General features: G+C 50.4%; 1 protein-coding gene across 1 annotated transcript in view; it reads right to left on the reverse strand.

Moving 5' to 3' along the window:
- Nucleotides 1–4,965: 4,965 nt before the first annotated feature.
- Nucleotides 4,966–14,996, reverse strand: part of LRRC75B (leucine rich repeat containing 75B) — a 34,517-nt gene continuing 24,486 nt past the window's right edge. Inside the window, exon 4 of the mRNA XM_038372951.2 lies at nucleotides 4,966–6,609. Within this exon, the coding sequence (XP_038228879.1) occupies nucleotides 6,078–6,609 (532 nt within the window). The 3' untranslated portion in view covers nucleotides 4,966–6,077. The remainder of the gene's footprint in view (nucleotides 6,610–14,996) is intronic.

The raw sequence follows: 14,996 nt of genomic DNA on the forward strand, positions 1-14,996 counted from the left end.
AATCACCCTAATTCTAGACTATGCTCAGCCCTAGTTTACAGTCAGTGGAATCCATTTAAAACAGGTCATTCTATTTCACAATTGGCTACATTTTGTCCCTTGGTAATATTTTTTTTTTTTTGCATTGTGGCTATATATATGTGTTACACAGAAACGTGCACCAGTCTGTGAACTGTGCGTTACTTGTGACGAGGGCCATGGAGCGATTATTTTTATTTGTATTACAGTAGAGCCCAGAAGCCCTTCCTGAGATCAGAATCCCGTTGTGATAGGCATTGCACAGACATATAGCATGAGACAGGCCCTGCTCCAAAGAGAGTATAGTCTACATAGGCAGGACAATTGTAGAAGGGGAACAGAGGCACAGAGAGGGAAAGTGACTTGCCCCAGATGACACAGCAGGTCTAAGGCAGAGCTTGGAATGGAAGCCACCCAGACAAGGTCCATGTTTTGGTGGGTGTGATGGGGTCATCTGCCTTCAAGGAGCAGATCCCAACCGAACTCCATTAAGTACTGAGATGCGCTCTCCTCCACTCCTGTTATGTGCTGTGATGTCCTCTGTGAATTCTTAACAGCCCCTGGGCTGGATCTACAGCCAGTGCAATGCACAAAAAAGGGGGCAACTGGTCAGGACCGGCTCCAGCTTTTTTGCTGCCCCAAGCAGCGAAGGGGAAAAAAAAGGAAAAAAAAAAATCCCGCTTGAGCCACCGCTGAATTGCTGCTGAAGAGGAACAGAGGAAATGAAGGTCTTGCTGCCGAATTCCCGGGCGTGCCGCCCCAATAACTCATGGAGTGCTGCCCCTTTCTATTGGCCGCCCCAGGCACCAGCTTCCTTTGCTGGTGCCTGGAGCCAGCCCTGCAACTGGTGTAGAACAAAGGGAATCACGGCCCTTCCCGAAGTGGAAGGGATGGTGAAGTGTAGAACTAGAATTGCTTCAGAAACAGCAGCAAACTGGTGCTGGCCTGTGTGAAAACAGATGGGGTTTCAGAGATAACAATCGTGCTGGGCAAGGAAGTGGGGGCCACGCTAACCCTATATTCCTGCCAGGAAGCAGATCTGTTGGACCAGAAAGGGAGATAAAGCAGTTTTGTCTCTTTCCTGCCTCCCCCATCTTTGTGTGACTCCATGGACTTTAGTGGAGTTACACCAGGCATGAATTTGGCCCATGCTGTTTCAATCTATCTAGGGTCTCATATGCCTCCCATCACTGCAGTATCCACACCCCTGTTTAGTTCACAGCAGGACACTGAAACGAGGCATGGGCAGAGCATTAGGAAGGGATTGGAAGGAACAATGCTGTCTAAACAGAGAAGTGACTGAGTGGATTACTGGCTGCAATAGGCCTCTCCCCTCTCTGTGGGCCACAAGGCACTTTTTTCTCCACCAGTCTCGACACGCATACAAAAGCTGGGTGTCATGTGAACATACAATGCCACAGTGCACAGAGGATTTGCACAAGCATAACTGAGATCAGAATGACAGGTTTCAGAGTAGCAGCCATGTTAGTCTGTATTCGCAAAAAGAAAAGGAGTACTTGTGGCATCTTAGAGACTAACAAATTTATTAGAGCATAAGCTTTCGTGAGCTAACAAATTTATTAGAGCATAAGCTTTCGTGAGCTGTAGCTCACGAAAGCTTATGCTCTAATAAATTTGTTAGTCTCTAAGGTGCCACAAGTACTCCTTTTCTTTTTGAGATCAGAATAGATCTCATGGAAAGGTAGGGCTAGAAGGGTCTGTGAGAGATCATCTAGTCCAGACTGTGTGCTGAGGACCAAGCATACCTGGACCATCCCTGACAGGTGTTTCTCTAACCTCTTCTTTAAAACCTCCAAATGCTGGGGATTCCCTAGGTAACCTGGTCAAGCATGTAGCTATCCTCATAATTAGAAAGTTTCTCCTAATAGCTAACCTACGTCTCTCATTGCAAGTTTCCCTTTCTGAGTTTCCTGAAGGAGAACAAAGTAGTTCACTAAAATATCCCTCAGTGAATCATGCTTCAGTCAAGATGGGGGAGGTTTAGATTGGATATTAGGAAAAACTTTTTCACTAAGAGGGTGGTGAAACACTGGAATGCGTTACCTAGGGAGGTGGTAGAATCTCCTTCCTTAGAGGTTTTTAAGGTCAGGCTTGACAAAGCCCTGGCTGGGATGATTTAACTGGGACTTGGTCCTGCTTTGAGCAGGGGGTTGGACTAGATGACCTTCTGGGGTCCCTTCCAACCCTGATATTCTATGATTCTATGATTCTATGTTTGATGCATTCCTGATTTTCCAAAGAGCTGGCCTAGCTAACAAAGCACAGAGTGTATTTTTAATACCTACCTAGCTCCATGCAGCATCAGCCTGGCCTATCAGTTCTCTGCCAAGGAGTAAATATTTGATTTCATCACAGTGATAAACAAATTCCATTTGTCTGTTAAGAATCATCCCTTACTGCCTAGACAGAGCTCAGATAACCTGGCTCCCAAGCAAGTGCAATCAATGGCTGTGCTGCCACCAGTATGTTGCAATTACAAGAGGATACAGTCAAGACTGTGGGAGTCAGACTAGACTTTCCTTCTTATATCTGATAAATGTGTGTGATTGACTGGAACAGAAAGGGAGGTGGCATCCAAAACCAATGAGTATATTTCTCCCTTGTTTATTATACAAAGAAACAAATGGAAGTAGAATTGGTGCCTTTAGAAGCCGCCCTAAAATATGAAACCAGCATTCCTTCCCCGGGGGAGAAAAACAGATCCCTCCCAACTACTTGCTATGAAGAATGAATATAAATAAATAACCTTTTCAATGTAGGAAAAATACCTTGACAAGTTCCACTCTGAAGTACATTGTATAAAAATAAATTGTACAAGCTGGTGCTTCCAGCTGCTCGCTGCGTTACCTCTTAGAAATAGTTACTCGTCATTTCTACAGAGCCACAGGTGTGTATGGTGTGTCATAGCATGGGCCTATGCCAAGGATCTGACAACATAGACAATGGGAGAACCCATACAGCTTTATAAACTGAAACCCCCTGGGGCTAAGGGGAAAGCGGAAAAGAAGGGAGGGCAATCTCGGGACGGGCTTCACCAGTTCCACTCAGCAGAGATGGGCCAGTTGCTCTGGATCCAAGAAGAGCTGGCTTTCACCTGGGCCTGAACCCAAACACAATTTGGTAGGATTGCTAAAATCTTATTTGCAATACTGTTACTTTGGTATCCCACTCTGTAAGCTCCTCTCTCCCCTCTGGCATGGAGCACCTCTTTCCCTGGCTTTGCACTGCTCCCCATTCTCAGGGTTCGTGGAGGTGTTTCTGAGGGGCATGCTCTCCCCTCTCCTCAGGACCTGGTCGGTGCTTACACCGAAGTGAGCAGGCTCAGTCCTGCTCTCAGCCGCAGCGTTTGTAAAACCAGAGGGACTCTGCTGGTGTCAGTGGGTGAGGCTACACAGGTGTAACAGAGCTCAGGAATTTGCTCAGAGTGCTTCCTCCCACAGGGGGTGCCTCTGAGTTACCTAGCCCAGGCATAACCTGGGTGGGTTCTGTCTGCTTACCTGCCAGAAGACACCAGCCTCTGCTATGAGTGAGTCCCCCTCCCCTAGCCACACCCACTGCGATCTGACAGCTGGGCCAGCACTCCGATCACGGTCACCTCAATTAGTTCCCCCCAGTAATGGCTGATTGAATAACTAGCTAATCAGGAGAGGCTGGGGACGTAAGGAACTAATTAGCCCTCAACTGACCAGCCTGCCTGGAAGGAGGTGTTACTGAGGAAGAGGACTGGCTAGGTGAGCTGGAATAAAGAGTGAGCAAGAGCTGTGCCTTCCTAAACACCTTTCCTCGGAGGGCCCTAGCAAAGAGGCTGAAAGAAGCAGAGGTTAGAGCTGTGATGTTGCACTGGATGGGTTTGGAATAAAATGTAGCCTGCCTACAAGAAGGAAGTGGGTCTAAGCAGTTTGTGGGGCCCTGTTGCAGTGGGCCCCAGAGCCCCTCTTACACTCCACCCTGGGAAAGGCTAGTGTAGGCCACATTCTCCTCAGGTGTCTGGGGGCAGCTTCCACTGAAAGCTACTCATTGCAAAAAGGATTTCGCCTTTTATCTTTACTGGGCCATTAGCCTCCCTCTCTATTTTGCTATCACCTGTATGCTGGCTGGCCGACCAGATTGCCAGAGGCAGACACCAGATTTCTGTCAGTGAGCAACCAAGAGCACATCTGTGAGCGAACATCACTTTGACACAGCTCAGACAAAGACCATCCTGAGGGGTGAGAATCTACAACTATTGGACCTACCAGCTGCCACCATGGATTTCCTGGTTCATAGTACAAAACCCAACTAGAATCAGGAGGAAATTTCCCCTCTGGCCCAGCATTGCACAGTGAGGTGAATTAAGAGGATTTTACGCACCTTCGGGGCGAGAGGAACTGGAATAAGTGGTTAATTGATTCTACGCAGGCAGCCAAATGAGCTGGTATCAACAGCCCTGATAGACTCCTGTTAGCCTGCTTTAAGGACATACGTACAAAATCTAAGGGATCATTAGACTCTGGGTGATGAGCATTAAGTCCCTACACTTGGATGCCTGTGACTACTTCTGAGGTTTATAGGAAAATTGGTTGACACACAAATGATGCTGAGTTAAAGTAACTGGCATTCACAAGCTGAAAGGCCATTCAAGGTCTATGAAAGATGAGCTTGTAGATTAGTTCCATGATGTTAATAGAGGCGGTGTTGTCTAGCAGGTCAGACAAGAGACTAGCATCTTGCACAACGGGGCCCTAGTCCTGATCAGGGCATCTGGGTTCTCCCATAGTATGAACCAAAGTGCTGCAGTGTGCTAAGAGAATTGCAATGGTGCTGATCATGTAAGCAGGGCCCCCCCAGGGCCTCTCCTGGGCTGCTTGGCCATTGCGCCAGGACCACTGGGCTGTATTTTGCACAAATACAGGCACAAATATTCCAGACGCTCACACGCAGTACTAGTGCTTCACTCTCATGCCCAGGAGAACCGTTTATTGTGTTGACATACAGCATGGCAATGTGGAAAACACTGGGAATCTTGCATCACTGGTTTGGTTTCCTGGATGGTGCTATTAATGGTGACTCAACCGTTCCCCTCATACCCAGAATATTAGGAAACCCTGGCTATAGATGGTCAGATGTACGGCATGTCTAACAAGGAGCAACCCAAAGTTCTGCTACAGTTTGAGTCGTGCCCAGCTGCTTGGCCACATCTCACCCCCCTAGCCCCCACCATAATGAACTTTTCGGTAAGCTTGTTTCCTTCCTGCTGTCTTTTGGGTTTGATTTGTTTGTTTTGTATAAAAGCACAGTTTGTAAAACCGATCATGTTAATCCACAAGGAATGACTATTCCCTCCCCTTGTCCCCGCCTCCCCCGCAATCAACACCCCCGCCACACTCCCACCAATGCACACACATACCCTGCCCCTAAATATCCTGACACTGCAATTCCATGTCACGTGTCCTCCCCCGGCCTGCACACTCTGTTGGGCCTCTGATTGCAATTCCCTTTGTTTGGACATTAATACAAATCACACAATGAAAATAAAAATTGAGCCAGGCTCAAGGGGAAGACACGCTCTGCTGGGCTCTGACTCCAGTCTCTGATGCATTCAACAAAGTCCGACAGAACCTCGACCCTTGGGGCAGCTCCCATCTCACAACTCCAGGTCTCAGGCCCCAACCATGACAGGACAAGGAGGAAAAGGAAGAAAGGAAATAACCTATGTGGAGACATTGCTTTTTGTTTAGGTTTTTCCTCCCCCACCGCTCCCCTCAATAGCCTCTGGGGAATAGGCCGAATCCTACAGCTCATTTCCCATCTTCCAATGAGATCCTGCTCCGAGGCCAGGTTCGCTGTGAGTATCAGCTTCCTGTTTGGAATGGGGGTGATAGGTTTGGCAGTGGGGGAGGGGGAGGCAAGCTTTCACTGAGAATACGGCAAGTCTCAGATGTCAGTGAAGGCAAGAGAAGCGCCAAAGGAAGCCGGTGAAGCTGGCCTTCTGCACTGTGTTTGTACTCCGAGCTCTCTTTGCCGCAGCATCAGTCTGACAGCTAAGGCCTGCCGCTGAATCACCTTTCGCAGCACTGCTGGGGGAAGTCACATGGGGTGTTCTTGTCTTCAGCCACGCCCCCGTCCTCCTCCTGGCAGCTGGCCTCATGTCCGCCGGACAGCTCGGCCTCGCAGTCGAGGGACTCATAGATGGTAGGCAGCGTGGTCTGCTGGCTGACGCGCTTGCGCAGGCCCACCAGCAAAGGCTGGGGCATGGAGGAGACATCCACATTGTTGCCAAGGTCTATCCAGGCCAAGCACGGGAACTTGTTCAGGTCCTTCATGATGTCTGTCAGCTCCTTCATGGTGGCTCGGGTCAGCCGGTTGCCGTTGAGGGAGAGGTGAGTGAGTTTGGGCAGTGCCCAGAAGAAGGGCAGGAGCAGGCGTACCATGTCGTCAGTCATCTCAGTAAAGCTCAGGTCCACTGCAGTGAGGTTGTCCCCGTTATTCTGTAGGTAATAGGCCATGCGGTGGACATCCCGCATAGTCAGGGGAATCCCCGATAAATCCATGGAGTCCTGGCTCAGCTTCTTCTGCAGGCTGGTCTTCAGGCTAAGGAGAGGGAGCACGTTAGAAATATGGACATAGGGAGGGAAGGGAGCTTGGAAACTGAACCCAACTAACATTTCCTTGGACAAGACTTCCCTTACTAGATGACTTGCTCTCATGCATTTCCTCTTGGCCAGCCTTAGCCACAGGCTTGCTGGGCCACTGCACAGAGCTCCGTGGGAATGATGGGGTGGGTTTTGGCGGGGGGGGGGGGGGGGAGCAATATGTCCAATAATCCGATTCTAAAGTGACTTTAATTAACTTCAAATCCTTGCATCTCGGATTCTGCTTTACAAAAGCACATTCGCCCTAAACGCGGTGAAAACCCTTAACAAATGGACAGGTCTGCACTGCTCCGTGTCTGTGGGTTTGCTGGGTCCCTAATCAAGTGCAGCAGGCTCCCAAGCCTCACGGCCGTCCTTGGAGTCACCTGCTGTGGAGCAATTTCCCCACCCTAGGGCCCCCGATGGATCTAACATGGCGCACAGGCGTCGCCCCCACTGACATCAACGGGACTATTCGCGTGGTTCACAGGCACCTTGCTGAATTGGGGCCAACGAATAAACACGCCCTTTCTAGCGCTGCCGCTCTGCAAGCCTGTTCTCAAGGAAGTGGCCAGAGCCTGTGCACGCCTGGTTGCAAAGCTTTCAGAGGAAGCAATGGGGATGCAGAGAAACGCCACCCGCAGGAGGCAGGACGGTGACAGTGTTCTTAAGAGTTAGCAGGAATCCTTAGGCTGTCGCACCACCTAGAGAGCCCTGCTCCATATTCCAGAGCTGATGCTGTTATCCCATGTGCTTCCGTCTATAACAATCCCCCATGAGCAGCTGTATATAAATGTGCATGAATGGCTACGTAACACCTAAAGGGCACATGGGACTCTGGGATACTCGCTGATGCGTCACAGATATATGAGCTGGAAAAGGCCTGCCAGGACGCCCCATCCGTCTCCCAGCCCGTGAAGAATTAGTCCCGGCTCGACACTTAGTCGTCTTTGTCTGGTCTAGGTTTAAATGACTGTGTGCTTCCCTGGGGAACTCTCCCCCCACTGAGAAGGCCTAGCATGGAAAGCTCTGATCTGAAATGTCAAACAACTGCTCTGCTGACTCAGTAAGAAGCAATAACAATAATTATCTCACATTCATGGGGCGCCGCTCAGCCTGAAAGATCCCCAAGTGCCTGACGCACTCTATTGCATGGCCCTGGTTACCCGCTGTGCGACTCCACTGGTTGTGCAGTAGGTTTGCGGAGGGTATGTATGAGGGCTGACTGTGTGTATACTCCCATTGATTATACAGCCACCCCAGAAGGTTAATACTCCATGGCCTGATGGTGACTTGTGGAGTCATTTGCACACGTGCAAAGGGAGTGTCAAACCTTGCCATATCACAACACTCTGCTTGCTTACCCCAGGAGGGGTATGGCACACCCGCTTCGTACAGGATCAATGACTGAGATACAAGGCCATGAAGAATCAGGAGCACAAACTGAACGGCCCCCGTATGGAAATGCAGCTGCCATTGAACTCGTGGTGGGAATTTAGATGGGCAGTGCGTAATCCTCTGCATCGGGGTTTGGCCAGGTCCCTGGGTTAATCCCCCACTCTTCTGAAAACTGCCAGGTGAGATTTAATACCCCCTCCTGCCTGTGTCTTTCACAGTGGCGCTGAACTTCCTTGCTTCAGCCCTCTGGGCTCCCTCTGGATTTCAGAGGCTTCAAAGGTGCGTCCGCTTCCTCTCCCCACCCCTTTTTCTATGTTGGAATCTCCTTGTTTGCTTTCAACGAGCCTGTTTAGGTAAATGCTGTGGAAGCTGCAGCAAGAAACTGACACAGCTCTCACCATACCCAGCTGTTTTAAACAGGTGCTTGGCTACACGCCAGGCATGGAGCTCTCTCTCCCAGGGCCAGACCTGGAACTCCTCAACCTTGAGGAGCACAGAGTGATCTGCTCACAAGTGTCTCTTCCCTGCCTGCTTGAAGGAGTCCTGCTTGTTCTGAGAGACAATGGAAAAAAGCTGATTTACACCAGTCGGTTCTGGGCTTGGTGCCCGTTTTGCTCATGCACCCTCCCTGGCTGTCATTTTTGGAGAGTAAAATCCTGGCAGAGGGCGCTATGCCTGCCTGCTATGGCAGAGGGCGCTGCAGAGCCCAACCACAGCACTGCATTCACCGCGGGCTTTGCATTGTAATGCCCAGACCGAGCCTGGAATGCTTTTATCCTTGTGCAGCAGAAGAGAAAAATACCGGCTTATTCCCAGAGAAATGGGTCCTATATTATCTCCTAACTTCTTAGTAAAAATGGCCTGAAAAATGCAACCCCTGAAAGCTTTTTGTGAGACAGAATAGGTGCATAATCACCACGCTTTCCATTCCCCCAGCACAGTGCTTTGGCAGTGGTAGGCCAGGTCCTTGGCTGACTGATCGAGCTCTAGTGAAGTCAATATGCCCATTTGCACCAGCGGAGGATCTGCCCCATTAATAGAGAGATGGAGCACATACTTGTGATCTCTGCAGCAGGCTGGGTGTGAAAGAATTCGCCCTCCCTCCCTTCCCCAGCTGTGGAGCGGCTCCCTGGGGGGCAAAGACTGCTGGAACTGTGCACCAGTGCACCTATTGGCCACCCTGCTCCCCCAGCAATCCCTCCCCTGTGCCTAGGCCTGGCACAGCCTCCCAAAATCTTGCAGAGAAAAGTCACACTCTCCTGAGTAAGGAACACAGGTAAGAATGATCAGCCCCCTGGGCAGGAGAAATCAAAATGCCTTCTGCCCTCTGTGCCTTCAGTGGCAGAGTGGGCCTAGGCAGGTGATGGCGACACGCCTACCAGCCTGACAAGCACCATCCAAGCCACTGGGACATTAAATGTCTCTTCTCCATTGTGAGTGGCCTGGCTCTCCCCATGACCCTATTCAGAACACTGGCAAAGCCCATCCCACAATCCCAGACCCTTCTCCCTGGGGTTTCTCTCCCTGACTCCTCCTTCCAACTCCCTGGAAAGGCCCAAACCTGCTCCCACTGAAATCAGGGGCGGTTCTGCCATGGCTTCAAGGGGAGCAGGCCCTTCATATTGTTCCATTAATGGGGGCTGCTGGACAAAAGCCACCTCCCACCCTACAACCTCTATACTGGGCACTGGTGCAACCGCTGCTGGAATACTGTGTCCAGGTGTGGTACCCACGCTTCAAGGATGCTGATAAACTGGAGAGGGTTCGGAGAAGAGGGGGGATATGATAGAGGTATATAAAATCTTGAGTGGTGTGGAGAAAGTGAATAAGGAAAGGTTATTTACTTGTTCCCATAATATAAGAACTAGGGGCCACCAAATGAAATTAATGGGTAGCAGGTTTAAAACAAATAAAAGGAAGTTCTTCTTCACTCAGCACACAGTCAACCTGTGGAACTCCTTGCCTGAGGAGGTTGTGAAGGCGAGGACTATAACAGGGTTTAAAAGAGAACTAGATAAATTCATGGAGGTTAAGTCCATTAATGGCTATTAGCCAGGATGGGTAAGGAATGGTGTCCCTAGCCTCTGTTTGTCAGAGGGTGGAGATGGATGGCAGGAGAGAGAGAACACTAGATCATTACTGATTAGGTTCACTCCCTCTGTGGCACCTGGCATTGGTGCCACTGGCCACTGTGGCAGACAAGATACTGGGCTGGATGGACCTTTGGTCTGACACAGTATGGCCATTCTTATGTTCTTAAGAGCTAGGAGAATGATAATCACTACAAGGCAGGTTTTCTAATCTTTTAGAGTCAAGGAGTTCAATCAATCAATTTAGCTTAACAAACAGAAGGTTATGGGGTGACTTGACTACAGTCTATAAGTACCTACAAGGGGAACAAATATTTAATAATGGGCTCTTCAGTCTAGCCGAGAAAGGTCTAACACCCTCCAATGGTTGGAAGTTGAAACTAGACAAATTCAGCCTGGAAATAAGGTATAAATTTTTAATGGTGAGCATAATTCACCAGTGGAGCAATTTTCCAATAGTCATGGTGGACTCTCCATCACTGACCATTTTAAAATCAAGACTGGATGTTTTTCTAAGAGATCTGCTCTAGGAATGATTGTGGGACAGTTCTCTGGCCTGTGTTCTACAGAGTGTCAGACTAGATGATCACAATGGTCCCTTCTGGCTTTAGACTCTATGAATCTAAAACTATCCCACCCACAAGATGACTGGTGCTGAGCTCGCTCTTCAGCTTGCGTTTCCCAGATGTCTCCCTGGGCCCTGTGTCCCCCGCAGCACTGCAAACCAGGCTGTTTGAAACTCGCGTCGCCCCAGGCACCTGCCTTGATTCCTTAGGAACCCAGGAAGCCACAGAACCAAGTGTAAACATCCTCCCTACTATGTATGTCGCCTTCCCCTCGGACAGGAAAACAGGGCACGCTGGCCAATAGGGGACAAAGCAGCACGCCGGACATGCTGGCTCCTGGGCATCGACGCGCTCTTGGGGAGGCAGCCAGTCGCGGTGGAAAGAGCGCTACAAGAGACAGGCTTCAGCCCATCTGCATTCCCCCTGCCTCCCCCTGCTTTTCTCCTGGATAACAAACAGCCTCTCTGCACACTGCCTCAGTCAGCGCTCTGGCTTCCTGGAAACTGGTGCTTAACTAATGCAGGAAGCTTCGCAGCTGTAGATGAAAGAATCAGCCAACAAGTAATTAAGTATTGTCTACCAGGAATTTGCAGAACCCTGCCTCTGGGACCTGTCCCACTTCCCCTCAGCCTCTCAATGCTTTGGGTCTATGAAGATGGCTTGGCTCGTTTCCATCAGCGCCGATTCCCACTGCTGGCCCTGCTCAACTCTCCACTCTCTCGTCAGCTGCACGCTTTGGCACGCATCATGCAATGCCGCAGCGGCTCAGCTGCACTTTGACACAATACGAGGATTACAGAGACTCCCTTTTCCACAGCCGCGAGGGACGCTTGGCTTTTCTCAGGCAGCACTAACGCCCAGGCTCAGAAGGGCTTATTTCCTTGGCTGGCGGGTGGAAGGCTGCCCTGGTAGCTTGCCAGAAGCCTGAGGCTCAGCCCGGTTCCATATTCACTGGAGCACGCTGCAACCAGAGAGGTGGCCAGCAGAGCAGGCAGGCCCCAGCACGCAATGCTTCAACCCATCTGACCTAGTCTGGGGACACCAGCGTTTCTGCTAAGAGTGTGGGGGGGTCTGCATAGGATTTCATGGGGCTCCCTAACTGACGCACGCACGGGCTGCATTGCTGAGTGACGAGGGCCATGCCCATCCCTCCTCAGCTCTCCCAGCTGGACAGAGACTGTTGTCTGAAGCCAGGGCTAACCATACACCCTGCCTCTAAATCCATAAGCTGCCTGGGCTCCTCAATCCCTTTGTCCTGCTGAGCCAGTCCCGACTCCCGGCGCAGCCCCTGCCAGCTGTGATTTCAGCTGCCCACGGCACCCGCTGCACGCCAGCCCTGCCCGTCTCCCTGGCTAATTACCAGCCTGCTCCCTTTTTGCCCTTTATGTTTTTGTCCCTGCATCCACAGCGTAAACATTTCACAATATTTCCCCTGTGCTGCTGCTTCCCGTCAGCACACAACCCGCCCTTGGTAACGGGAGCCGCTGCCCTAGCTAATTAGCTGCGAATCGCTTGGTTTTGGCCACTCCTCTCCATGCAGAGCCCAGCCAAAGACTCTAGTCCTCTGATTCCAGGCATGGTTCAGGGAAGGGATTGGGCCCCTCTTCAGTCTCCTCGTTAGCATAATATGCCTCCCTGGGTTCCCAGGCTCTGCCCTGGGGCAGTTCGGTAGCTGCACGGGCTAAGCACCAAAAGGATATGAAAATGAGCAGCGCTAACCCAAATGCAGCCCCGCGGGCTGGCGTAAGCTCCTCTCCCGTGCTTGGGCAGCATTTAGCCCTCACCATCCACCTGGGCCCCATTTCCAGCCCACTGCCCAACCTGATTCAACAAGCAATTACCTCCCAGCTGCTCTACCTGGCCCTGGGGAGAACCGTGCCATCTTGGCCGCAGGATGGGGGTGAGAGCACAAAGGTGGACTTCTGCCCTACCTTCCCTCCCCGCATCGCTCCTTTGGTACTGCCTGGGCTTGGCAGTAGCCAATGACCCAGCCCTGAATCTTTTCCCCTGGCCCTCCCTGGTTTTTCTCTGCTCTCCCCGACTGAGAGAGGTGTGATCATAGAATCTCAGGGTTGGAAGGGACCTCAGGAGATCATCTAGTCCAACCCCCTGCTCAAAGCAGGACCAATCCCCTGTGAGCCAGGACCATTCCTCCTACTGGCTCTGCCACCGACTCTCTCTGTGACCTAAGGCAATTCACTTCCCCACATTGTCCGAGTCTCCCCAGGGGGATAATGACATCTACCACACAAGGACGCTGCATGGATCCTTGGTCACGTAAGAGCTTTGAAAATGCAATTCCCTGACTGATTCCCATTCCCTCTTCTGCTCCCCACCTCTTAGCAACTGACCCTCCGGCTACTCCCCCTCTCTCTTTGCATTCATGGCAGTTTTTGAGACTTGTCTTTGTCTATTGATCCCTGCCAGGGTATTTTGTCAGGAGCACAATGAACATGGCCTGCCACTAGCCACAGACCCTCTCAAGCCGCCCAGTAAATGCTTTCCTCCCTGGTGCATTTTGTGTAAGACTCTACTGATCCTAGGTGTCAGTGTTCACAGGTGGGACTCCCCAAGCCTTGTGTCCTAGTCACAGGGGGCAGCTGGAATTTGGGACTCTTCTGTGCTTTAAGGTGGAGGGACAACACCTGCCCTCCAGCAGCAATGCTACCTCTTCCCATCAGCCCCTCTCCACCTTGCTTTGGGCTGGCTGACATCCGGGCCCATGGGACACAAAGTAGGTGGAAGAATAAGCCCAGGGCTGGGCGTCAGGAAGGCCTGTATTCCCATGCTGACTCTGCCACCGAATGACTGGCTGGCTTTGGAAAACTGACTTCAATTCTCTGCCTCTGTTTCCCCATATATAAAAGAGGGATACTAATCATTCTTTTTCCTGCTGCAGAGGGATGTAGTGAGGATGCTTTAGTTAATATTCACATAGCACTGTGTAAGTGTTACAAATTATTCTTATCTGCCAGAACTGCCATCCAAGGCACAGAGTGATGCTCTTAGAAAAAAACAAAGATCTGAAGCCCCTATGAGCTGTTTTCTTGCCTCCCCTCTCGAGAATCTCTCTCTCTCTTTCTAAGGTTTCAGAGTAGCAGCCGTGTTAGTCTGTATTTGCAAAAAGGAGGATTTGTGGCACCTTAGAGACTAACAAATTTATTTGAGCATAAGCTTTCGTGAGCTACAACTCACTTCAAAGTGAGCTGTAGCTCACGAAAGCTTATGCTCAAATAAATTTATTAGTCTCTAAGGTGCCACAAGTCCTCCTTTTATCTTTCTAAAGTGCCTCTAATATTGCAGCATCTGAGCACTGCGGAATGATTACAGAGAAAGAGTGAGATGTATCCAGAAGGGACAGACAATTCTCCTTCCGACGCTGGTTTAGCAGAAGTGGTTCAGCATGAAGATTCCTCTAGCGGGTGCTCAAGGTACAATAACCAAGAGGAAGGAGCCAGGCTGCATTTTCAAATACTGATGCACTGCGCAGTTGTGCACATGCAAAGGCAAATAACCACATCTGCAAAAATGCATCTGTACTCGCAGAACCAGAAAGTGTGTGTGCAAATACCCGTGTGTCCACAATTACCCATTCTGCAACTGCACATTCTTACTGGCATGCACCACTCCCTGCCTTGTCACTTGCTTATTTTATGGATTAATTTAGTCCTTTGCATTCATGAAAGCAAGATACAGCCAGAACCATCCAGAGCTGGGAATCAAGCAGGTGGATGCCACACAAGCTTCCCTGGCAGAGCTCCGCCAAGGCAGCTCAATCTTAACTTTCAGCTTCTCTCTTACATTCCTGGGCTCCCATTCAGCTCTGCCCATGCACATCAGACTGCAGTTCCTACAAAGTGCTGCCAGTGCAGTTCACTCCTGAGCTGTAGCACCTTGGCTATTGGAGCTGCACGGGGGGGAAGCACAGGAATATCCATGCAGGTGGCTGTTGCAGCCCCACACCCTTCCTAACCCAGACTGCACGGTGCTTCTAAATGAATGAAGCCTTGAAAGCTCTGAAAACAGTAATTAATAATTTGAGAAAATTCCACATCTGTCAAACTGCTCTCTCAGTGGCGCTCTTATCACCCAACATCCCCCAGTACAGATTTCACGGTCCGTGACGCGTTTTTCATGGCTGTGAATTTGGTAGGACCCTACTCATGGCGACAGCTCATGTTTGAACAGCTGACTATGCTTTATGTAACAACATGGGGCTCCTAGGGGAGTCAAGGGGAGCTTTGCCTTTGACTTCACTGGGAGCAGGATTTGGTCCTTAAGGAAGATCAAGT

This window comes from Dermochelys coriacea, chromosome 15, assembly GCF_009764565.3.
Source record: "Dermochelys coriacea isolate rDerCor1 chromosome 15, rDerCor1.pri.v4, whole genome shotgun sequence".
Lineage (NCBI taxonomy): Eukaryota > Metazoa > Chordata > Testudines > Dermochelyidae > Dermochelys > Dermochelys coriacea.